Here is a 27,055-nt window from a genome sequence, read left to right as displayed (position 1 = left end):
ATAAAACTGCTAAGTGACATGCAATAAAAAGAAGACACCACAAGTCAACAAAAACAAAGAACAATGTTTAGCATCATAATTAGATTATAGGATTATACTATAATTTATTTGCTGTGGAGTGGTTCACAACAGTCTGAAATATTTTACACCTTGCCTCCCCAAATAGCAGACGCAGAGATTGAGACAGCAATCATCCCATTTCCTGTACAGTGGTATTAGCAGACTGATCTATGCATACGCCATTGGTGCCTGGCAGTTTCCTGAACTGATGGGGAATGTAATCCAGAGACATCGATACGTTTGAGTTTATAGTTATCTCTTATGTGATTTGCGGAAGTAAAATTTGGGCTTATTTGGTACTTTACTTTTGGCTAGTCGTTCATTGGGCGGTAATATCGTGATTATTGCGCCCAATCTCCCATCTAAAGTGGCAGGATATTGCAGGGGCGATATTCAATTGCATCTGTTTCTCATGCTGATTGCACCCATACAGGTCGGGTCTAGCAGCGTTAGGCAACGACCCCGACCAAAGTGCAGGCCATGATCACAGTAAGTGCCATTTGGGCGCCCAAGCAGTTCACTTATTGTGAATTTCAGCTCGCCGACACTCGGGGTGAGCTGGGGGGTTGGTGCAAGCTGAAATGCAGGCGCCAGCACCCAAACGGAGCTACAATTGAATAGCTCCGCTTGGACACCATCTAGTGGCTGCCGGCGTTATGACAATTGAATCTCACCCAATGTGTATGGGAAATCTCTGTAAGAAATACACCCAAAAGGCACTGCAGTAATCCTGTATTGTATAACAAGTTTTATTCGGGTCTAGCAGATAAGCATGTTGCAAGATAATGTGATATTAAAGACTATTGTTCAAAAAGTTTTATAAATGCAAAATATAAAAATGTAAACCTTCAGTGCCCACAACAGAGACATGACAAGATTGCTAGGTTGGCGATCTGGAAGAAAGACAGCAGGCAAATATACAGCCTCAGGCTTTGGTAGCAATTCAATTAGATTTGAATTAAGTGCAGGCATAAACAAACAAAAAAAACACCACACCTACAAGAACTAAAACAAGATTCACACCATTGCAGGAGGTAACCCACCTCACCTTTGCTGGGTACTGGCGCATTCAACTACGAAGAATTTTTTTTTAAAAATAAAAAAAAAGGGAAGAAAGCCAAGAACCTAATATATGCAAAATAAAATGTAACCAACAAATGCCCTACTTTTAGGAAAAGATAGCCATGTTCTCGGAATCGCAAGCAATAACTTATGGACAGAAACATGCTACAGGAGTTGCTATAGTAAGAAATGTTGATCTGTGTATTCCAGTGACCGATAACCCAGTACACAAATATTTCACAGGCTCACAGCTATCTTTTGTCAGCTGCACTCACAGATACTCCCTGGGATAGCATTACCGCAGGAGCCCACCATACTCCGCTCCCTGGTGTAACTGTCAGGGCTCCATTTACCAAACCGGCGAATTTCAACAGCTTTGTTGCAAGATTTAAAAACTGAATAGAGAATTGGGCACCTGGCTGAGCTATTTAATGGTTTCCTGGATGAGTGCTAGTGCTGCATCACGGCTAAATGCATCGGATTTACCGACAAAAAGCAACTAAACCCGTGTAAACCATTTGTCACGCTACCAAACCTGCAGTCTGGCCACCCAAAAGTATGTCTACTCACACATTTCTGCTCGCCACCTCAAGGGATCACAAGCAGAAATAATTGGTGCATACAGCATGCGCACCAAAATCGGCAAAACAATTGAATTCTCCCTATAAAAGTCCTACAGAAAAATAAACACAAGGGGGTCAATTCAATTCGGCAACAGTTTAATAGCGCCGGGAATTAGCTCCCGACGCTATTCAATTCAGCTCCAGTAAGGACGGCGATGGCCCGTTCTCGCCGACTTAACAGGTGGTTTTGTCGGGAGAACGGGCATTCTCCGACTTAACTACCCGCGGCGATGCTGATTCCCGACAGAATCAGCCTCGCGGCAGCACTTTTGTCTGGTTTCTTCTCTCATCCCCCGGGGATGAGAGAAGAAGTCCCGACAATTGAGGGTCAGTCGTCGCTGTATTGAATAGCGCCGGGAGCAAACTCCCGGCGCTATTCAACTGTTGCCGAATTGAATCGACCACAAGGTATACATAAATCCCTCAGTACCATATGGAAATGTAAGCAAATAAGAATCACAATGCCAGGAGCTGATTAATCTCTACTGACTTAAGAACAAAGCAGGACATTCCTCTGACACCACTTCAATGGAGCTGATCAAAGCAGAGTAGGAAAAATAAGATTTTACACTTACCGGTAAATCTATTTCTCGTAGTTCGTAGAGGAAGCTGGGACTCCGTAAGGACCATGGGGAATAGATGGGCTCCGCAGGAGGCATGGGCACTTTAAGAAAGACTTTGGACTCTGGGTGTGCACTGGCTCCTCCCTCTATGCCCCTCCTCCAGACCCCAGTTAGAGAAACTGTGCCCAGAGGAGACGGACAGTACGAGGAAAGGATTTTTGGGAATCCCAGGGCAAGATTCATACCAGCCACACCGTATAACTTGTGATAACTACCCAGTTAATAGTATGAACAAACATAGTCTCGGTCTAAACCGATGAAACTATAACATAACCCTTATGTAAGCAATAACTATATACAAGTCTTGCAGAAGAAGTCCGCACTTGGGACGGGCGCCCAGTATCCTCTACGGACTACGAGAAATAGATTTACCGGTAAGTGTAAAATCTTATTTTCTCTAACGTCCTAGAGGATGCTGGGACTCCGTAAGGACCATGGGGATTATACCAAAGCTCCCAAACGGGCGGGAGAGTGCGGATGACTCTGCAGCACCGATTGAGCAAACAGGAGGTCCTCCTCAGCCAGGGTGTCAAATTTATAGAACTTTGCAAAGGTGTTTGACCCCGACCAAGTAGCTGCTCGGCACAACTGTAATGCAGAGACCCCTCGGGCAGCCGCCCAAGACGAGCCCACCTTCCTAGTGGAATGGGCCTTAACCGATTTAGGCAATGGCAATCCTGCCATAGAATGCGCCTGCTGAATCGTGTTACAGATCCAGCGAGCAATAGTCTGTTTTGAAGCAGGCGCGCCAACTTTGTTGGCTGTATACAGAACACACAGCGCTTCAGTTTTCCTAACCCTTGCTGTTCTGGCCACATAAATCTTCAAAGCCCTGACCACATCAAGGGACTCGGAATCCTCCAAGTCCCGTGTAGCCACAGGCACGACAATAGGTTGATTCATATGAAAAGAGACCACTTTAGGCAGAAATTGAGGATGAGTCCTCAATTCTGCCCTATCCACGTGGAAAACCAGATAGCGGCTTTGTCACATAAAAGCCCCTAATTCCGAAACACGCCTCGCAGAAGCCAAGGCCAACAACATGACCACTTTCCAAGTGAGATATTTCAACTCCACTGTTGTGAGTGGTTCAAACCAAGGTGACTTGAGGAAACTTAATACCACATTAAGATCCCACGGCGCCACCGGAGGTACAAAAGGAGGCTGAATATGCAGCACCCCCTTCACGAATATCTGTACTTCAGGAAGAGAAGCCAATTCCTTTTGAAAGAAAATGGATAAGGCCGAAATTTGGAACTTTATGGACCCTAATTTTAGGCCCAAAGTCACTCCTGTTTGCAGGAAGTGAAGCAGACGACCCAAATGGAACTCCTCCGTAGGAGAAGTCCTGGCCTCACACCAAGAAACATATTTTCGCCATATACGGTGATAATGTTTCAATGTCACGTCCTTCCTAGCCTTGACCAGGGTAGGAATGACCTCCTCCGGAATACCTTTTTCGCTAGGATCTGGCGTTCAACCGCCATGCCGTCAAACGCAGCCACGGTAAGTCTTGGAACAGACAGGGCCCCTGCTGCAGCAGGTCCTGTCTTAGAGGAAGAGGCCACGGATCTTCTGTGAGCAACTCCTGCAGATCCGGATGGGTGTGGTATTGAAAGTCGACAGTAACTAGGTCGACCACTTTTGGTCGACAGTAACTAGGTCGACAGGGTGTCTAGGCCGACATGTTCTAGGTCGACAGGTCAAAAGGTCGACGTGAGTTTTTAACGTTATTTTGGTGTCGTTTTCTTCGTAGAGTGACCGGGAACCCCAATTAGTGCACCGCATCCTCTCGCATGGCTCGCCATGCTTTGGGCATGGTGCCTTTGCTTCGCTCGGCACAGATTACCGTTCCAGTCGTAGTCCACGTGGATCGTTAAGTATGAAAAGGTTCAAAAAAAAAAAAAAGAAAAAAAAAATTGTGAAAAACTCGTGTTGACCTTTTGACCTAAAGACCCTGTCGACCTAGACACCCCATCGACCTAGTTACTGTCGACCAATAGTGGTCGACCTAGACACTGTCGACCTAGTTACTGTCGACTGTCAATCCGGATCCCGATCCGGATACCAAGTCCTTCGTGGCCAATCTGGAACAATGAGGATTGTTCTTACTCTTCTTAGTCTTATTATTCTCAACACCTTGGGTATGAGAGGTAGAGGAAGGAACACACAGACCGATCTGAACACTAAAGGTGTCACTAGAGCGTCCACCGCTACCGCCTGAGTGTCTCTTGACCTGGCGCAATACCGCTTTAGCTTTTTGTTGAGACGGGACGCCATCATGTCTATCTGAGGCAGTCCCCACCGACCCACGATCTGCGCAAAGACTTCTTGATGAAGTCCCCACTCTCCCGGATGCAGGTCGTGCCTGCTGAGGAAGTCCTCTTCCCAGTTGTCCACCCCTGGGATGAATACAGCTGATAGGGCGCTTACATGGCCTTCCGCCCAGCGAAGAATCCTGGTCGCTTCTGCCATGGCCGCTCTGCTCCTTGTGCCGCCTTGGCGGTTTACATGAGCCACTGCCGTGACATTGTCTGACTGAATCAGAACCGGTTTGTCCCGAAGCAATGCCTCCGCCTGGCGTAGGGCGTTGTATATGGCCCTCAACTCCAGGACGTTGATGTGGAGACCAGTCTCCAGAGACCTTGGAAATTTCTTCCCAGTGTGACTGCTCCCCAACCTCGGAGGCTTGCATCCGTGGTCACCAGGATCCAGTCCTGAATTCCGAACCTGCGGCCTTCTAGGAGGTGAGCACTGTGCAGCCACCACAGGAGAGATACCCTGGCTCTGGGAGACAGGGTGATCCTCTGATGCATTTGTAAATGGGACCCGGACCATTTGTCCAGTAGATCCCATTGAAAAGGTCCTCGCATGGAACCTTCCGAAGGGGATGGCCTCGTACGATGCCACCATCTTCCCCAGGACACGCGTGCAATGATGCACTGAAACCTTTTTTTAGCTTTAATAGGTTCCTGACCAGGGCTATGAGCTCCTGAGCCTTTTCCATCGGAAGAAAACCCCTTTTCTGGTCTGTGTCTAGAATCAGACCCAGAAAGGTCAGGCGCGTTGTAGGGACTAGCTGGGACTTCGGTATATTGAGAATCCAGCCGTGCCCCTGCAACATCCTCACCGACAGCGACACGCTGTCCAGCAACTTCTCCCGAGAGCTCGCCTTTATGAGGAGATCGTCCAAGTATGGGATAATTGTGACACCCTGCTTGCGCAGGAGCACCATCATTTCCGCCATTACCTTGGTGAAAATTCTCGGGGCTGTGGAAAGCCCAAACGGCAACGTCTGAAAATGGTAATGACAGTCCTGTACTGCAAATCTCAGGAACGCCTGGTGAGGAGGGAAAATCGGAACATGAAGGTATGCATCCTTTATGTCCAGGGACACCATCCAATCCCAGCCCTCCAGGCTGGCGATGACCGCTCTGAGCGATTCCATCTTGAACTTTTTCAAGTACAAGTTCAGGGATTTTAGATTCAAAATGGGCCTGACCGAACCGTCCGGTTTCGGGACCACAAACAGGGTTGAGTAATACCCCTTTCCTTGCTAGAGAAGAGGAACTTTGACTATCACCTGTTGAAGATACAAGTTTTGAATTACAGTCAACACTAACTCCCTCTCTGACGGGGAAGCTGGCAGAGCAGATTTGAAAAACCGGCGAGGAGGCACGTCTTCGAATTCCAGCCTGTATCCCTGCGAAACAATCTCTATAGCCCAGGGATCCACCTGTGAGTGAACCCAGACCTGGCTGAAAAATAGAAGACGTGCCCCCACTTGAGCTGACTCCCTCCGGGAAGCCCCAGCGTCATGCGGTGGACTTTGCAGATGTAGGGGAGGACTTCTGCTCCTGGGAACTAGCTGCATGCAGCTTTTTTCCCTTGCTTTTTCCTCTGGCAAGGAAGGACGATCCCCGTACCTTCTTGCTTTTATTGGAACGAAAGGACTGCATTTGATAATGAGGTGCCTTTTTAGTATGCTGCGGGGGGACATAAGGTAAGAAATTCGATTTACCGGCCGTAGCAGTAGAGACAAGGTCCGAGAGGCCTTCTACAAACAACTCCTCCCCCTTGTAAGGCAACGACTCCATATGCCGCTTTGAGTCGGCATCCCCCGTCCACTGTCGGGTCCACAGGGGTCGCCTAGCAGAAATAGACATAGCATTTATTCTGGAGCTTAGTAAACAAATGTCTCTTTGAGCATCCCTCATATATAAAGCAGCATCTTTGATATGCTCTAGGGTCATTAGAATGGTATCCTTATCTAGGGTGTCAAGTTCCGTAGATAAGGAATCTGTCCATGCTGCGACAGCACTACACACCCAGGTCGATGCCATAACCGGTCTAACGATAGTACCGGAATGTGTGTAAATGTGCTTCATGGTAACCTCCTGCTTACGATCAGCAGGATCCTTGAGGGAAGCTGTATCCTGAGAAGGCAGTGCCACCTTCTTGGATAAGCGTGTCAGCGCCTTGTCTACCTTCGGCGAAGATTCCCATTGTATCCTGTCCTTTTGTGGAAAGGGATACGCCATAAGAATCCTTTTGGGAACTTGTAGTCTCCTATCTGGAGATTCCCAAGCCTTTTCGCACAAGTCGCTTAGTTCAAATGAGGACGGAAAAGTGACCTCAGGCTTTTTCCCTTTATACATGTGTACCCTCGTGTCAGGGACAGGGGGTTCCTCAGTGATATGCAAAACCACTTTAATGGCCATAATCATGCAACTAATACCTTTCGCCACCTTTGGCTGTAATTTTGCATCCTCATAGTCGACACTAGAGTCAGTCTCTGTGTCGGTATCTGTGTCAGTGATCTGGGATATGGTGCGTTTTTGAGACCCCGAAGGTCCTGGTGCCACAGGGACAGGCATGGTCTAACTACCTGACTGATCCCTAGCTTCAGCCTTGTCTAATCGTTTATGTAGTAAATTTACATTTGCATTCAAGACATTCCACATATCCACCCAGTCCGGTGTCGGCGTTGCCGACCTGACCATCATGCACTCCCCCTCCTCCTTAGGTGAGCCTTCATCAAACATGTCGACACACACGTACCGACACACTTCACACACACAGGGAATCTCTTTACTGAAGACAGGTTCCCCCTGAGGCCCCTTGGAGAGACAGAGAGAGAGTATGCCAGCACACACCCCAGCGCTTTATAACCCTGGAGAAAAACACAGATTGTTTACCCAGTAGCGCTGCTTAATGGGGGGGGGGGGGGGGCAGCAAGGTGAAATAAGTCGACCTGTGGTCAAACGTGCCCGAAAAGAGCAACGATTGAATGGCTCCTTCTTGCACCATCTAGTGAATCCCCCCCACTTTGTTTTTTGTTTTGGGATTCTATTTTTTTCCTTTAAAACAAAGACATGGAATTTCCCTTTAAAATCTACAAGATTAATCGTGTATGGGAGTATGGCACTGTCAAACTGGAGAATGAGATTATTAGGGCAGTGCCTTTTACAAATGAGTGTCTAGTTACATTCGTATAATAGAGGTGTTGTTTCAGGTACATATTAACATTATACTAGTGACAAAATTGCCACTTCGGTGAACCCAATATTCTACTCAATACTTAAAGCCTATAGGTGTCAGGAAGAGCCATAGCAAAACCACATTATTTCTTTTTATGCCACCTCAACCCCATGCTCACTAGCCTGGGTGCGGTAAATAAGTCCAGGACGTGTAGCACATTGGTGGAGGATGTTGGGAGGGATTATGGGTAACAGCCGATTACAAACACCAAAACAACAGTGTCCTTCAGTTGACAAAAGTATCTCGAAAAATGGGCAATTAAACAGACACCGGTCTCTTCAGCAAGAGCAGCTACACAACATACAGCCGTTAGAAGTAGTAAACTCTTTGTATAGTGTTCCAAAAACAAAGAGAAAAAAAAGCCAAAGAAACCTGCATAGCTTAAGTCTCCCCCATCTACAACCAGCAGCCAGCTCATTAAGAAGCTGTAACAGCCAGCACAATGCAGTCCGCTGGAAACTATGCAAAGCAATGTAACCTCCCCATTGTATAATATTCTAATTGCAAACATTAGAAAACAAGGTTTCTTTGTTCCCGCATAAAAGCATGGACACTTCCCAAATATGATCATTTAAATATGGACATCAGGGCACAGGAGAATAGGATGTCGGCAACATGTGACTGTTTCATCACTTCTTCAAAGTCGGCACAAGATTAGGAAAGCTAAACACAAACAAAAGACAGTTTTCCATGCTGTTCTGCAGCCAAGACTAACAGATCTAGGATACACACACTGGCAGCAGCAACAGGGATAGAGTTCTAGAACTAGTGTGGGGGGAACCCAAGTGTAAGGGTTCCTTATAACTTAAATTCCGCTAAGAGACAAAGGGGCTTATGTAATATCCTGCGAGATGCAGCCTGTGCAGAAATTCAGCAGACTTTTTTTAAAGTGGCAATCATTCACAAAGCAAAACCAGGCTTGTTTTGCCTAATAAATAATTGCTGCTTTAAAAATACAGACACACTGGCTGGAATTTACACAGAGCCTGCATTGCTGGCTATTACATAAGCACAATAAGTCAGGTAAAAGGTTTTCAAGGGTACATACTCATGTTGACAACACCAGCAAATATGACAACCTGCCAGAGTTTACCTTTACAGGAGAATTAAACACCAAGAGCAGAGCATATACAGTGCATCCAGAAAGTATTCACAGCGCTTCACTTTTTCCACATTTTGTTACATTACAGCCTTATTCCAAACTGGAATGAATTTTTTCCCCTCAAAATTCTATACACAATACCCCATAATGACAACGTGAGAAAGTTTGTGATTTTTGCAAATTTATTACAAATAAGAAACTAAGAAATCACATTTACATAAGTATTCACAGCCTTTGCTCAATACTTTTGTTGATGCACCTTTGGCAGCAATTACAGCAGGGGTAGGGAACCTTTTTTTCTACCAAGGGCCATTTGGATATTTATAAAATCCTTCAGGGTCCATGCAAAAATTATCAACTTAAAAATTAGCCTGCCCCCCCAAAATGGGTGTGGCCACATGCCACATAGAGCGTGCCTAATTAAAATGGGACGTGATACACATTGCCCCACACCACACTGCGCTGGTCGCTGGTGTGTGTGTGTCAGGAGAGGAGAGAGCAGCGTGCGCCTCTCCTGCCCCTTACTACTTAGTCCGGCAGCGGCGTCTCTCAGCTGTCAGGGGCCAGGCAGGGAGGAGTGCAGCTATGCCGGGCAGCAGCGTGTAGGACCTCAAACCAGCTGCCGGTTTGTGAGCCAATCGGAGCTCACGGACCGGCAACGGCGGCTGGTTTGAGAGCCTACAGGCCGCTGCCGCCAGACATAGCTGCACTCTCCTCCCTGCCCTGACAGCTGAGACACGCTGCCGCCGGACTGAGCACAAAGTGGCAGGAGAGGTGCACGCTGCCATCATCTCCCCTGACACACACATTTGACTTCTAAAATTGTTTCTCTTATTTATTTATTTTTATAGCCATCATTAAAACATGAGATCTGAGCATCTAACAAGAGATCAAGGAGAGACTCTGCTAGCTGAACACCCCGTGAAACAGGTGGTCACGAACATGGAAAGATGACTGGAGAGATGTAACAGAATTAGATTACTGCCTTCTCCACCTGGACCGAGGGAGTTCATTTATTTCCGAAGTTATAAATAAAAATGTAAAGAAAAATCATGGTCATCCACCTAGAAAATGTCGCCAGGCAATGCCACTATAACCAGCTGCAACCAAACCCCTGCACCACCCACGTTTGGAGACATTTACTATTTTGGCTATTTAAATCTTCTAGTTGACATTCCCCATCTCCCTCTATGTTATTCACGGCTACTGCAGAGATTCTCCACTCCAGTCCTCAAGTAAAGGCCCCCATATATCAGCAATCAATTAGGGTCATTTGCAGTTTTACAGATGATTGTGTAAATAAATCTGCAATGTATGGGGTTCATAGATAGCAGATTCCAGCCAAAAAGTCATTAGGTTTGGTGAATCAGGTTGTCCAACACGAATTGCTATTGGGAGACCAGCGTTTGGGATCTCGGAGGTCACAATACCGACCCCAGGATCCCGGTCGCCATAATGCCGGATAGGGGGGGGCGAGCGTAACAAAACATCTTGCGGGCTCAGTGGTTCGCCACAGGTTCTATTCCCACTCTATGGGTATCGTGGACACCCACAGAGCGGGAATAGTCCGTTAGTCGGCATGCCGACTGACCGGCTGTCCAGCACTTGGGATTCCAGAGCCGGTACAGTGACAGGTGGTCTCTTGACTGCCGGTAACATAACTACATTCTGTCCAACATGTTGGATTTCACAGATCAATTGGCTCTGTAGATTGCTAGTGTATGGTAACAATCAGCAGATTTGTAGACCGTTTCTAATAAAATTATGAGCCTTTCAAGATTGGCAGATCTGTATTTGCTGAAAAACTATCTGCAAATCACTGAAACATTTCTGTAACATATGGGTGCAGATTGATGGATTGGGGAATCCTGAAAACTTGGGGGGGGATAATCTCAGATTCTGCTAAAAAAATTTGTGATTGCTGCTCATGTTTTGTGGATTTCTTTAATCATGCACAGGCAAGTTAATCTATTTTGTTGGATCAGTAATTATCAGACCTGCTCCCACAGACAGAAATCCTCAAAACATGACCTGTTGGGAAAATGGAGAACCACTGGTCTAGTGTACTCCTTCTTACTGGCTCCCCATAAACTCCAGATTCCAATTATAGATGCTCCTCCTCATTTAGAAAGTCGTGACCACCACCCTTTTCTACATCTCAAACCTCCCACCCTAATTCACTCAAAGGAGGCAGTTCAATTGTTTATACACGCCCGATCTCCTGTCTAAAGGGATATCAGGGGGTGCTATTCAACACACTGATCTCGTCCTGCAGTGCCAGGTTTAGCCGTGTAAAGTGCTGGGCGTGATGCAAAAAGTGTTCCCAAACAGGCCACTTTTCACACATTTCTTCTCGCAAAAACAGGGGGCTGTGGGCAGAAATGCCAGCAGCTGTGAGCACCCCAACGGAGCAACAATTGAATGTCTTTATCAGTCGCCTGGCACTGACAGCTGCCACAAACAATTGAATTCCATCCTTATATCCTCCTTTACCATTACTTATTACTCATGGGATTCCCTACCATGCCAAATTAGATTCTCTCAGGCACTAAACAATCTATCCACCCACCTGTTCTCTTGAAGCTTACTCACTCTACACTCGCCTTGCACAGATATCCCGCTGCCCCAAAATAAACGCAAGTAAGTAAGATTGTAACCTCCCAGGATCAGGGCAATCGCCACCTTTATTATATATCCACCCTAATGTTCCTACTTTGCCGTTTACACCGTTTGTGGCAACTGCACTCCAACAATCCTAATATTCTATACTGTAATATGAACACATCTGAAACTAGTAACTCTACATCAGTGAAAGTCACTCGCTCCCTTGACGAGACACAGTAGTAGTTAGGGCAGATGCACTCGAGTAGCCCCTGTGCTCAGCTGAACATTTCTCCATCACTCCCAATCATTTACTATGAATGCCGTGTTTCTACAGCCAAAAGGGCAACCTTCCAATGACACCACCCTTTCCAAGGACACTGCAGGGAACAATTATGTGCCTGGCTGGCTAATAAGGAAAAGAACTTGGAGTAAAATAAATACAAGCAAACATTATGCATTTGACAAACGTCTCCTTTACCGCAAAAGTTTGAGCTGTATTTTTGGTTTAATGGACCTTCGGTTAGGGGGAGGAAAAAAAAAAAATGAAATTGATTATAATTAGTATTAAAATCCAATGCTAGAGTCCAGGCTACTTTCTTCTTTATAACTTTACCTTCTGTTCAAAGAAAAAGTGCTAAATATGTACTGTGTAACTAAAACACAAGACACTTGTCAGTCCCCAGCCTAATAAGAATGAAAGGAGATCCTGCAGCACTTCAGCATCCTGCGTTGCACTTGATAGCTTTCCTGGATAATGTGCATAGCGTCTGTACGTACACCGGGAACAGGAAACCAGAGAGGTCGTCATTTTAAACATGTACCCAAAAACTCAACTGTTTCACAATAGACACGGCAATCCATTAACCCAGGGGAGAGCCGGAGGCCTGCTGGTCAATCGGGAAGATTGCAGCCTTGAAAGGGAGATGGGGGAAATGGGGTAATCTTATGGTAAAGAAAGGATTTACTGGATACAACAATAATGGAAAATTAAATCTGATCTCTGCAACTCAAAAATATAGAATTTTCTAGATCTACAGATATCCTGCACCAACGGAATTGTTAGTTCAGGCCATTACAAGGCTATGACCTTGGTGTAAAGACAAGAAATGTCCATCTCTGAGTTGTATGTCCCCCAAAGTTCTAAGATTTATACTGAATATAAAATCACTCATTAGAAGGTTGTAGATTTCTATTTCGTACTGTCAGTATACCGACAGTGGCATTCCGTCGGTCGGAATCCAGGAAGAGAGTCCCCTCGCGGGCTCGCTGCGCTTCTGGCCCAGTGGCTCACCACAGGTTCTATTCCCACTCGGTTGGTGGCATGGACCCACCGAGTGGGAATACCCTGCAGAGGTCGGGATTCCATTCGGCGGTATTTCATGGCTGTTGAGATTTCGGCGTCGGTCTCCTCAACGCCGGGATCCCGAGAACCGGTATTTTAACTGCATCTCATTGATATTTATCTATGGTTTAATTTACTATTGCAGACCCGTAAGCAGAGCATGGCACCAAAAGTACTACAAGTCCAGCAATTGCTCTATAAAAAAGAGGAAAGGGACATAACCAGACATGTTGGTAAATACCATTAGAAGTAGACTGCTATTAGCCTATGAGCAGTTATATTCCCGGAGATATGGACAGACCTCATCCAGTACAGCCCCCCTCGTGTATGGCTCTCAGGCTGTGTAGCAGAAACATACTGTGCCCCATTAATCTGTCACTTCATGGCACTACAAACTAGTTTACATGCAGTGCACCTTATTTAAAAAAGGGAAAATAATAAATGTACCACTTTCAGAAACCCCATTCGGCTAGTGTGATTATTGACCCTTAAATGAGGTGTGGAATTTTTTTTATATCTGCATTAACTGATAAAATACAAGAACACACAATCCAGTAAGAGATTACCAAGACGAACAGAGGCACCTAGAGTATAGATGCTGGGGTTTACAAAGTTCAGCCAATATTACACATGTGCAACACGAGCATCTTGATCATGGGAACGTTCCCATGGAAACTGCATCCAATTAATTTGGTGAGACGCGCTAGATTCTGTTACACATAACCAGAAAGCCGATATACTGTACATCACAAGGTGCTGCAATTTAAGTGCAAGTCACAGCTGAATGCAGGAAATGATGCTGTGCTCGTGTACTGTCAGTCCTGCGGCAGCCACAACAATGCTGCTACGGGACAGGAGCCAATGACTACAGTGATCCAAAGCTAGATGCCTTGTTAAGGTAAAACAGGTCTATTTGCCAGAACACAGAATATCCATTTTCCCCAGCAGTCATGTTTTGCTGTATGAATTACCAGAAGGCCTACAAAGAAACGGCTGCATGTTCTATTTTAGAGTACCTCAACTTTCTTTTATCTTGTACCCAGTTTTAACAGTAAATATTTGCAAAGTACCCCTTAGTGTGTGCAAATGTATACCAAGTACAGGTTGAGTCTCCCTTATCCAAAATGCTTGGGACCAGAGGTATTTTGGATATGGGATTTTTCCGTATTTTGGAATAATTGCATACCATAATGAGATATCATGGTGATGGGACCTAAATCTAAGCACAGAATGCATTTATGTTACATATACACCTTATACACACAGCCTGAAGGTCATTTTAGCCAATATTTTTTATAACTTTGTGCATTAAACAAAGTGTGTGTACATTCACACAATTCATTTATGTTTCATATACACCTTATACACACAGCCTGAAGATCATTTAATACAATATTTTTAATAACTTTGTGTATTAAACAAAGTTTGTGTACATTTAGCCATCAGAAAACAAAGGTTTCACTATCTCAATCTCACTCAAAAAAGTCAGTATTTCGGAATATTCCGTATTTCGGAATATTTGGATATGGGATACTCAACCTGTATATCCTGCACCATTTACACTCCAATCAAGCAAAGACAACTGTTGGGGAATTCAATTACGGGAGGATTCGGCTGGAAGAGGGGAGCGAGATGCCGTGCCGTTGTTGGCATTTAACCACCGCAGCAGTGGAGACTCTCTCCCTTCACCCGCAATTGAAATCCCCCCCCCCCACCCCTCAAATAAAGTCTACAAATACTTGATACAGACCTGTAACTTACAGTATTTTGAAGTCTTCAACAGGTAGAACCCTCCCTTGCATCTGAACTAACTACTGGGTAAAAACAAGACCGAGAATCCTTGTTCCAAATAGCGTATGGTAGCACGGCTAGTGTAATAGTTGGCATTACTGCCCCACAGCACTGAAATCCTGGGGTGGAATCCAACCAAGTCCTTGTGGGGAGTTTTTATGTTCTCCCCATGTTTGCTTCCTCCAGGTACTCCAGTTTCCTCCCACAATGCAAAAAAAATGCATGTAGGTTAACTGGATTAAACAAAAATTCATGGGCGGGCGGACGGACGGACGTGCGTGCGCACACACAAACACACACACGCAGCAAGGAACAGATGAAATGTTCCACTGGATTAGGGACTGATGTGAATGGGCAAATATTCTCAGTAAAAAACACTGCGTCATATGTGTGTGCTATATAAATAACAACTGTTAATAACGGTTTCATTGCTGAAACCTCTGCCAGCTGTATCCCAATTACTCACCAGAGTGGTGATTACTGTGTAGCCACGCAGTTGGAAGCATAGATTGCAATTCATGCCTCTCAAAAGGCCAACAGGACGTAACAGAATACCAGGACAGAGATGGAAAGCGGCCACACACACTTCCACCACATCACAGCCGATGATTCTGCTCTCTGTCCGGCCAGGACGCTGACCATCTTGTCACATCAAACTTGGTCAAAACCAATACAGCAAACTAACTGGTAACTCTCCTGTGCCTTCCAGACTTCACACTGAACCAGAATATCAACATTTCATATGTAATTAACAACAAATGGTAACTTGTACAGCAGGTGTAGAGAGAGGTGGTCCAGACAGGATGGATGACCTCTCCACACAAAGAACTCTACCAACAAACAAAACACAAACATCAACTGAAAAACAACATATCCAAGAGTCCTACATTTGACACAAATAAAATGAATTCAAGACAATGGGGTCAATTCTATTCAGCAACAGTTGAATAGCGCCGGGAGTTACTGTAGAACCCGTCACTATTCAATACAACGCCAAGTGACACCAATTATCGGGAATTCTCCTCTCACCCCCGGAGGATGTGAGAAGAAACCAGACAAAAGCGCTGCCGCGCGGCTGGCGCAAGGCTGATTCTGTCGGGAATCAGCCTCGCGCCGGAGAATGCCCGTTCTCCCTACAATTCAACCTGTTTAGTCGGCGAGAACGGGCCATCGTCGACTTAACTGGAGCTGAATTGAATAGCGTCGGGAGCTAATTCCCGGCGCTATTCAACTGTCGGAGAATAGAATTGACCCCAATGTATATATTTTTTCAAAATTGTTGCTCTATTTGGGCGCATATTAATTATCGTACTTGTCACACCCAAAAGAACGGGGTCTAGCTATGCAAAGCTGCTAAACCCATCTAAACGAACAGGCACAACAAAACAGTCTGTGAGCAGACAGGTGTATGTCTGCGGCTATTCGAAGGTGTATGTGTAGCCAAAAAATTAAATACATTTATTTTTTTCCTCTCATAACACACACACACACATAGATAACCCCGGGCAGGATGTAATGAAGTCCGAGCAGGATGATGGTGAAACTCTGACTTTGTTTTTTTTGTTTTTTTTTTAATAAGGGGCAATCATTTACCTGGCATGATTTATTCTTGTACAGGATTATCCCTTTAAAAAAAAAAAAAAAAAAGAGAAAGGTCAGAGCTCGGCCAGCACACCGCACAGCCACCAAACTTTGACTTCATTACATTGCGGCCCTTGTATGCACGGTGAAAAATAAAATTAATAATAATATTATTCATTTTCATTTACAATTCACTATTGCTGGACCCTACAGAACTTCATCAAGATACTGCAGAGAAACGCGCTGTACTGAAGAGTCATCCAGTAAGAGCAAGTACTCTCTGTATTTTACCATCACAGCTGTAATCTAAAGGCGTGTACACATGGCGCGATGCGCCGTATGCCCGACATTGACTATTCGACGGGGCCGGCCCAATATAGTCAATGTTGGGCTGCATCTACAGTCTATTTGTCCTTCGGATGCCAATCCCCCGGGACCGTGCAATCGGCATCGCAAGGACTATACATAGTGTTCACTCTAAGCTTCTTTTGCAGGGCGCTGCGCCCTGCCCCTTTTTTGAGTGACAGAATGCCGCCCTGCCCGTTTGTGCCCGCCCTGCTAAGGACTGCTCTTCTCCCCCCGCCGCGCTGTCACTTCTTTCCCCCGCCGCGCTGTCACTTCTTTCCCCTGCCGCGCTGGCACTTCTCCCCCCCGCCGCGCTGGCACTTCTCCCCCCCGCCGCGCTGGCACTTCTCCCCCCCGCCGCGCTGATAGCTCTCAGCTGAAGGCGGAGACAGGGCCAGCGTGCAGTGGGGAGGAGCAGCCAATCAGAGCCTGCGGTGTCTCCCGCCAGTCCTCCGGCATGGTTTGATTCCCCCTCACCATGGCGCTGCGCGCTGACCTGGGCTCCGCCGTCAGCATCAAGAGACCGACCCCGCTGACCCGGCACAGCGCTTTCCTCCGCAACTGTGAGTGCCGCTCTGCATCTGCCCTGTGCCCGTCCTCCCCTTCCTCCTAGTGTTCTCTCCCTGTTACAGTGTGCCTCAGTGTTCTCTCCCTGGTGCAATGTGCCTCAGTGTTCTCTCCCTGGTGCAATGTGCCTCAGTGTTCTCTCCCTGGTGCAGTGTGCCTCAGTGTTCTCTCCCTAGTGCAGTGTGCCTCAGTGTTCTCTCCCTAGTGCAGTGTGCCTCAGCGTTCTCTCCCTAGTGCAGTGTGCCTCAGTGTTCTCTCCCTAGTGCAGTGTGCCTCAATGTTCTCTCCCTGGTGCAGTGTGCCTCAGTGCTCTACCTGCCGCAGTGTGTATAGGAGGTTCTACCTGGTGCAATGTGTATAACGTGCTCTATCTGGCGCAATATGTATAACGTGCTCTACCTGGCGCAGTGTGTATAGGAGGTTCTACCTGGTGCAATGTGTATAACGTGCTCTACCTGGTGCAATGTGTATAACGTGCTCTACCTGGCGCAATGTGTATAACGTGCTCTACCTGGCGCAATATGTATAACGTGCTCTACCTGGCGCAGTGTGTATAGGAGGTTCTACCTAGTGCAATGTGTATAACGTGCTCTATCTGGCGCAATATGTATAACGTGCTCTACCTGGCGCAGTGTGTATAGGAGGTTCTACCTGGTGCAATGTGTATAACGTGCTCTACCTGGCGCAATATGTATAACGTGCTCTACCTGCCGCAGTGTGTATAGGAGGTTCTACCTGGTGCAATGTGTATAACGTGCTCTATCTGGCGCAATATGTATAACGTGCTCTACCTGGCGCAGTGTGTATAGGAGGTTCTACCTGGTGCAATGTGTATAAGCAGCACTATTGTGTGGTATAATGTGATTTGGTACTATTATGTGGTCACGCCCCTTCCCCACGAAACAACTCCCCTAAATTTTTGCTGCACGCCTCCGGCGCGCACTGTCCATGCTTTCACCTATAGGAATGGGAGCACCAAGCATTATAGTATGTACCTGATTTGGCCCTTCTAACTTAAAAATGTGCCCTCACGAATGAAAAATGTGCCCTCACGAATGAAAAATGTGCCCTCCCCGTGATCAGCACCCTGCCCTAAAAAAATCCTAGAGTGAACACTATATACACATGGTGAGATATGCACTATACTTTCTTACGATTTTGACAATAGTGTCAAAATCTTAAGAAAAATCACACCGTGTGTACACACCTCAAACACTGTGCACCGATGCATAATACTTTATACAAGAAGAACTCTAAGTGATGTTGAGACAATCTGCGCAGAGTAGGCTGCTCTATAAACAAAATACCTATTGAAAGTGTCTCTCCGGTACACTTGGTATAGACAGAAGGTAAATATAGGCGGTACCCGTTACACAGAGCGCCACACAAACCAACAGACTAATTGAATACGTATTGGATATATAAAACTCAATAATACATCCCTTTTATACGTGGAACAATTCTTTCCAAGAATGTCTTCTTCTACATGAACAGTGCATACCGGAACTTCTGCTTTGGAGACGTGGGGGACCGGACCTTTGCCAGAAACTTATCCCAGATCGTCCACCCGGGAAGACCAGACTGGTGATATATTAAAGAGCTTTGGTTGAGAACTGTTTTCCACCGGTTCTCATACCTTTCTGGTAATTGTGCAGTCTTTTCACAGAACCAATAGCACTCAGGATTTCACTGTTCTATGTTTTATACTATTTGTATTCATTGTGTCTATATGTGTGATTAAAATTACTGTACCACACATGTTGTATCATCTGTTTTCTCCCCATGTGCTGATGGTACGGGAGTAGAAGAAGACATTCTGTAAAAGAATTGTTCCACGTATAAAAGGGATTATTGAGTTTTATATATCCAATACGTATTCAATTAGTCTGTTGGTTTGTGTGGCGCTCTGTGTAACGGGTACCGCCTATATTTACCTTCTGTCGATGCATAATACTATTGAGTCAAGTTACTTCCCCATCACTTATGGCAACGCAGGCTTACTCCAAATTTAATACTCGCCCATTTATAATGGTAAAAGCTTGCAAAAAAAAAAAAAAAAAGTGGCGTGGGAATGTTACCAGCTCCAAATACACATGGTTCAAGCGTTAATTACTTTCTCAGTGGAACTTATCAACTACATAGCTATGACCAAACTGCATTTTCTCATATTCTGCTAGGTACTAGCTTTTAAAAAGGGAAAAACACAACTTTGTCGTTTATGATGTGCATTGTAACCAGTATTTCCCCATGCCACTGAATTACTGTAGTGTTGCAGAATTATTGTGCAACTTAAAAACCATACCGGATATTAACCCAAATATTACACTATCCAAAATAAAAATAATAAATGTGTAGGTCACAGACACCTACTGGAGTATAATGATGAAACAGATGAACAAACAGAAGGGATGAGGGAGCCTGTCACAGCCGACACTTCCTCAGCAATGAATCAGGTTTCTCCCAGCAGCTGGCTCACATCAGACCCCACCCCGCGATATCTATTATGCACACTCACTGGCCACATACCACCCATTATAGAAACATGGCCGCCAGGTACTTGGCACAGGGCAGATGTGGGCTGCCAGCGTTCTGCAAGGATGGAGCTCAGACAGAACGTCCATTGCAGTAAGGCAGACATGTTGGAGAGCAGGAGGGGCATGCAGACACATCTGGTTCCTGCCTCATGGCATAAGCCAGCTATATTCTGATTTCCGACTCCTCGCATTTCAATTACCACCCTCGCTGCCATCTCCTACGTCTGACCCCTAATCAGCTCCGTATGTGAATATTCACCCAATTGTGCTCTACTAGTCTCTGATCTGCAAACCCATCAATATATAGGTTTATTTTACATTAGGAGTCTAACATGTGCTTTCCACTTAGCAGGCTGTCATACAGGTTCAGCAGCGCAATACCCTATTTGGAAAATAGGTATTAACTATAATGTGAAACAAATGGAGAGCATCCACTCCAAGACTGAAGGGGGAGATGTACTAAGACTTGCAGTGTGATAAAGTGGAGAGAGAAAGTACCAGCCAAACAGCTCACAACTATCATTTTTCCAACACAGCCTGTAACATGGAAGTTAGGAGCTGATTGGCTGGTACTTTATCTCTCTCCAAGGCTTAGCACATCTGATTATGAGTCCTGCGCAACGTTATAGCACGTGTAGGCAACGTGTGGCACTCCAGCTGCTAGGCAACCACAAATCCCAGCATGCCTACCAGCACAACTGTGGCCTACCCTTATGTTAAGGCATTTAATAAGTACATCTGGCCATTGCCTTCCCACATCTGTGCATGCAATGACCTCGCCTCTGGCACCCTGGAGCTGACTGGGAAGAGGGGAGGGGGGGGGTATAGATGGCAGCACACTTGGGGAGGGGGGTGTATATTATATATATATGTACAAAATAATACACACAATTATATATATATATGGGGCCCCCTCACAGTGCCCATGAGAGGGACGTGACCTTCACCAGGGTGGGCGCCTGCCCCTCACTTACCCACTGAGCCGGATGACGGTGCGGCCGGCCGGTGGGGCTCTTCCTCAGGCGCGCTGGGGGTTATGGCCGGTGCCAGGGGCGCGCTGGGGGTGATGGCCGGTGCGACACGCACGCTGCTGCCGATGCTGTCGGGCTCCTCGTCCTCCGGTGACGGCTCCAGGCTGTCTGAGTAGCTCCTCCGGTCCTCCTCGTCGTCCTCCTCCGCGGGCTTGACCGGTGGGGAGATGGAGAAGGTGGGGTGATGAGAGAACTGTCCGGCTCCCCCGGTCAGGTCCAGCACGTCGTCCATATCAGTCCACCGCCGCCCGTAGTGCTCCTCCTCCGGCGTCTCGGGAGCATCCTGGCCGGCGCGGCTGGATGAGACAAGCGAGGATTGGTCCTCCATGGCGGCTGTCGGTTGCTGAGGGACCGGCGGGAGCTGCGTGTGGTGGTGGGATGCCGGCTGCCGGGGAGAAGAAGTGCGCCACCCGTCTGAGGAGAGCGCCGATAACAATACAGGATGATGAGGGAGGCACGCCCTGGTGACTCAGGCTCTGCCAGGAGCAGCAATCATGGCGGCGGCGGCGATGCTTCTCCCCTCCTCGCAGGAGAGGAGACAACCAGCCACAGCGCCGGGCGCCTGCTACCTGACAGCCCTGCCTGCCAATAGGAGACCTGGAAGGTTACGGGGGTGGGATCTGGGGGGGATCACTGACCAATCAGAGATTGAGGCTGAGGAGAAATGGTGGTTGCCATGGACACCGACATGGTCTGCTACGCCTCAGTGTATTCGAAAGACAGGCGGTGCAGCTAGCCTCTTGCTCTTGGAGCCTTGCTGCTTTCCATTGCTGGGGTTCAAAGAGAGTGAGCTCAGCTGATGTGTTGCTGCTGCTAGGCTCATGTGCTCAGTGCTTGTGAAAAGAAGCCATTGCTTTGTGTGTGCCAGCAGTTTACAGTTTATATGATGAGTGACAACTGGGGGGCTCAGTGGGAAAGAGGCTCTTGCAACAAAGTAGCATGGGCCCCATTTCAACTAGATATGCAAAAGCTACTTGATGGCAGCAAAAAAAAAAAAAATTCATGTATATGTAGCATGTGCCTCTTACCCACTGAGCCCCTCAATTATTAAAGCCAATGATAACGTATGTGTGATCATATGTAGTGCAATAGCAAGTTCAGCCTGTTTATAAGGCACCACAAGGGTTCTGTAGCGCCATACAATGATCAATTTACTCTCCTTTTTTAACAAGAAAAAAACAAAGTTAGCCATTACCAGTGGCAGCAATAGAAGTGTCATATATGTATTGTTTATATTATATGAATTGTAGCTCCCTTTATTTGATGGGGGGAATTTTCGACTTCTAGGTTGCTTTGGTGCACACACCTGTGCACCCTGAGTGGCCACCTTTTATTTGCTATACCCAGTGGCAGCACAATTCCACCAGTAAAATTACACCACCAATAGTGAGCCCCCAGTAATTGCAGCGGCTTTCCTTTGGAAGTACTGCTCTATCTGCTGGGAAGCCACCTCCCTGCCTTTCTGCCTACTCTAATATGCTTCTAGTGGCTGCAGCCGATGCAGTCCCTGGTAGCCACGGGGGAGATTGTGCACATACACTGCTATCTGTAATGTGTTTCTAAGCCAGGGCTGCAGCCAGGGGCTTGTGCACACGCGCAAGTCTCAGTTTTGTTTCCCCTTCACTCACAGTGCTGCTTAGGCACGCTGTGGGCAACGGTAGCCTCCCTGAAGCCCCGAGGTAGAAGCCGCCACTGGCCATTACTATAGCTCACATGTCCAGATTTTTGCCATTCTTACTGTGACATTTTTGTGGGTGCCTCACTGATCCTGACAGTGTGCCAGCAGGTCACGCCATGCCTGGATCAGTCAGTAAGTTAGGAATAAAGGAAGTGGACTATATGTAACAGGATCAGTAGTAACAGTGACCATAGTATGGTGTAGTCTGGTTGGATGGGTAACAGGCGTCAAAACGTTTTTCAGTTGAGGGGGAAAGATAAAATCTGAGTTTGGCGCCCCTAATTTATGGCCACCTTAGACGGGTCACTTGTACCTGTAAGGAACTTTATGGAGCAGCTGGGAGTGAGTGACCCCTTATATACATTATCTCTGGTAGAGCTCCCTTACACACAGTATGCCTGGTAAAGCCCCTTATATACATTATTTCTGGTAGAGCCTCTTACACACATTATGCCTGACAGAGCCCATTATATACATTGTAGAGCTCCCCCTCATCCTCATTCCTCTCTCCTCTCTTCTCATTCCTGTGCTCCACTTCCCTACCCCTTCCCCACGGTCAGCAACTATGCACCCGAGAATTTATTTTTTATTTTTTCTGGTGTGCAAAATGGGGTCTGCCTTAACAATTAGTACACTTGTGGGGCGCTTCCCACACCCCAGTGAGCAATAACACAAAGAAATTGTGTATCAATTGTTCCAGGCGCTCCCTTCTAAGATACACCCACAATATTGCATCAATAATACAGATCAATTAGGCAAACCTATTCAGGCATAAACAGATATAATGCAGTAATTATATACATTCCTGTCATAGGCTTTTTCCTTTGCATGGAATTTCAACTTTAGGTGCTTCTCATGCAGATCCCTTTTTCCCTTGCGATGTCATCTCGCAACCCATTACATTCGGCCCATTATCTCCGATCATATACTTATGTGTTAAGTATCCCCGTGGTATCAAATGGGCCACTCACTGTGATTGTGGAACGAAGGGAGCATATAAAAGTATATTTAACATCTAAGGTGAAATGGAAAAGCGTACCCCAGTCACAATAGTGTTGTCACGATCCGGGTATCTGGACGCCATTACTTACCCTTCAGATGCCTCCTAAGGCTGGCTCAGCGTTCCAGGACCGGATCCCGCTGTTCCTGAGTTTCCACATGCAGAATGTCAGAGTGGTGATTTCATCAGCCGCGGCCTCCGCTGTGCCCGCGTGGTTAAATGTGCGCTTGTCAGTCTGGCGTCTCCTGTCTCCTGTGGCCGGCGTCGCCATTACTGTTTCAATTCTCACATGGATTACAAACCAAACTTCCCTCCAAGTGTCTGCATGGGCGCAGCCATCTTGGATTTTGTCATCTGATTATTTCCACCAATCTGCTGTCTGTATTGTTGATTTGCATAATTGCCTAGCCAACCCCTTCCTTGCTGCAGGTATAAGTATGCTGTGCCTGAGCAAGGAAGGCGTCAGTGCTTTGGTTGTCTAACCTAGTTCCAGTTTGTCTCTCTCCTGTGGTTGTCTTCCAGGTTCCAGCTCCTGTCTCCAGACTTCTGCTATAGAGACCCGCACCAGCATTCCATCTGCGGTGTAGCCTGACTCTCCGATCCATTCTGGACTCACCTGTTTCCAGTTACAACAATCACCTGCTTCCAGCCCAGCTTCCAGCAGTGTACAGCTTCTCTTAAAGGGCCGGTGTCCTTTCTGCAGTTTACCACTCTCCACCGGTATTATTATTTCACCGCTCTCAAACAATCACCTGCTTCCAGCCCAGCTTCCAGCAGTGTATAGCTTCTCTTAAAGGGCCGGTGTCCTTTTCTGCAGTTTACCACTCTCCACCGGTATTATTATTTCACCGCTCTCAAACTCCAAACTTCATTATTATTTCATCGCTCTCAAGTTCATTTATTATTTAACTGGTTCCAGCCAGTATCCACTCCGTACCAACAACAGTCTGGTTCCAGCCAGTATCCACAGCAGCCGTTTTACCTTCAGCAGCCCAGCCTTTCCTGGAACATCAGCTGGTACAATCCTGGGTTCTCTCCATTGCTACAGTCAGGCCTGGTAAGGACTTTCCAACTAGAAGATTATAAGAACTGTCTCACACTACCAGTGCCTGTGGCCCTTGCCACCCTGTAGTACCCAGGAATTGTATTTATCCTCTGTTGACTTTTATGTTTCCTTTTACTGCTGCTGTGTTACGGAGTTTGTCATAATAAACATCATTGACTTTTATCCTGGTTGTCGTGGTCACGCCTTCGGGCAGTTATTCTACATGTTACTTACATGTCTAGGGGTCTGATACAACCTCCCAGGTTCCGTTACATCTCAGCCCCTACAACTGAGGCTGCCTCCCGTCAGCTCAGGCCCTCAGTTGTGACAAGTGTTGGATGATGTGAAGCCCATAAAGGTATCTTTAGTTTTGACCGTCCCAATCGATAGTCTAGAGGTTTTTGGTGTAGACTCTATTCATAGAACACCTTATGGTTGACTCCAGAATGGGGATATCATGAGCGGGTGGATAAAGAAAATAAATGCCAATGTGTAGAACATTGGCCCAAATTTATTAAGCTTTAAAATGTGATAAAGTGGAGATGGATAAAGACTGATAAATGGCCGGGTCATTCCATGTCAGTTCACCCAGGCATGACAACCACCAACTCATATTTTCATGATACTTTGTACACTTGATACTACAGCATAGCTACTAACCCATGTCAATTTTGTCCTTATCTAGGCCTCACAGTTTTTGAGATATAGGAGTCAAAGTTTAAAAAAATAGCTGGGAAATGCCACTACTGATGCTCTGTTTTTTTTCTGAGATGTACCCGGAAAAGAATTCACATATCAGTGCCTAATCACTTTGACATTTTTGAACCCTTTGTCAATCAAAATATTGAGATTCCAGTAAAAAAAAATGTTTGATCAATTTTGCCTGACTCCAAGAGTTCATTGGGGGTCATTCCGAGTTGTTCGCTTGTTGCCGATTTTCGCTATAATACGATTAGTCGCTTACTGCGCATGCGCAAGGTTCGCAGAGCGCATGCGCTTAGTTATTTTACACAAAAGTTACGTATTCTACTCACGGCATAATGAAGCTTTTTCATCGCTGTGCTGATCGTAGTGTGATTGACAGGAAGTGGGTGTTTCTGGGCGGAAACTGGCCGTTTTATGGGAGTGTGCGGAAAAACGCAGGCGTTCGAGTTGCAAAACGCAGGAGTGGCTGGAGAAACGGGGGAGTGGCTGGGCAAACGCTGGGTGTGTTTGTGACGTCAAACCAGGAACGAAAAGGACTGAGCTGGTCGCAAGGGCTGAGTAAGTCTGGAGCTACTCAGAAACTGCTAAGAAATTTCTATTCGCAATTCTGCTAATCTTTCGTTCGCAATTCTGCTAAGATAAGATACACTCCCAGAGGGCGGCGGCTTAGCGTGTGCAATGCTGCTAAAAGCAGCTAGCGAGCGAACAACTCGGAATGACCCCCATTATACATTCCTTTACTACATATGTAATATTTTTTTGGGTGCAAAAAAAAGTGGGTTCAGTTAGCATTATCAACTTAAGGCAGATGATTTGTTTAAATCGAACCTGAAAGTATACTTTAAAAAGCTATGAAAGAAAAATAATGGGATTTTGATTGCCTGTATGAGTATTTTAATGTTTAATTATAGTTCTCTCATTAAAAACTAAAACTACCATTAGGTATAATCTTGCCTGCCAGGAGTGTATTTTCATTTGTATATTTCCTTTTATCTCGCCCCATGGGGATATTGGTTACTAAAAACCCGCAAACAATTTTTTTTATTGGATACCGCGGGTATCGAGAGCGCACATACCCATGGTACACCAAAATTTGGCGTGAGGTTGTCTTGTGGCCAAAACCTTGCCCCTAATTGGACCCCACCACAACACAGAGCACCAGCCATCCAGATTTATATACTGTATTCTAGGCCACAGTAGTGTTACTACTATTGCTGGGTAGCACACCAGAACCTTGCTTAGTATTATTCTGTTCTACTTCCTCTCAGTATCTTGAAGGTAGTACTGATTCAGTAGAAGTGTCATTGTTCACCTAATTTCATATCCTCCAATTCCACCCACCCCTTCCTGTGGTCCCAATCCTGTGCCCACAACAAATACAGATATTGTCAATGCGGTTGTTATATGGAAGAGTATTACAATAAAGAAGTGGTCTTTGGAATTAGCCGTTAGGAGGTCATTAGTGTCCTTGGTGAGGGCAGGTTCAGAGGAGTGAAGTGACTGAAAACCAGCTTGGAGAAGGCTAAGAAGGGAATGGGTGGAGAGGCGGAAGGTGAGGCAGCTGTACACCTTTGCTCAACGAGCTTGGTGTCATAGAGGAGGAAAGAGATGTGAGGGTAATAAAAGGAGGGGTCAATGTAGGTGCTCTTTAGAATGTTGGCGACCGAGTTTTATTTGAAGGATGGGGGGAGGGTGCCAAAAGGAAAGGGATACAGATGGGCAATTTGACATCAAGCATTTGGAGACAAGGACCGGAGGAGATGGGACGGGATGGAAAACATGGGAGCAATTTTGGCCGGATCCCAGTCCAATGCAGGCTCC

The 27,055-nt window shown here is 46.3% G+C and overlaps 1 protein-coding gene across 3 annotated transcripts in view; it reads right to left on the bottom strand.

Annotated features, from left to right (window-relative positions):
* Window positions 1-21,377, bottom strand: part of RTN4 (reticulon 4) — a 104,370-nt gene extending 82,993 nt beyond the window's left edge. Inside the window, exon 1 of one of the 3 annotated variants that reach the window (XM_063918636.1) lies at window positions 20,750-21,377. In XM_063918636.1, coding sequence (XP_063774706.1) covers window positions 20,750-21,134 — 385 coding nt within the window. In that variant the 5' untranslated portion in view covers window positions 21,135-21,377. The remainder of the gene's footprint in view (window positions 1-20,749) is intronic. The other 2 variants (XM_063918637.1, XM_063918638.1) reach the window with 2 other exon arrangements.
* Between the last annotated feature and the right edge of the window lie 5,678 nt (window positions 21,378-27,055).

This window comes from Pseudophryne corroboree, chromosome 4 (genome assembly GCF_028390025.1).
Source record: "Pseudophryne corroboree isolate aPseCor3 chromosome 4, aPseCor3.hap2, whole genome shotgun sequence".
Lineage (NCBI taxonomy): Eukaryota > Metazoa > Chordata > Amphibia > Anura > Myobatrachidae > Pseudophryne > Pseudophryne corroboree.
Note: the sequence above shows the minus strand (reverse complement) of the source record. Positions and strands in the feature narration are given on the sequence as shown.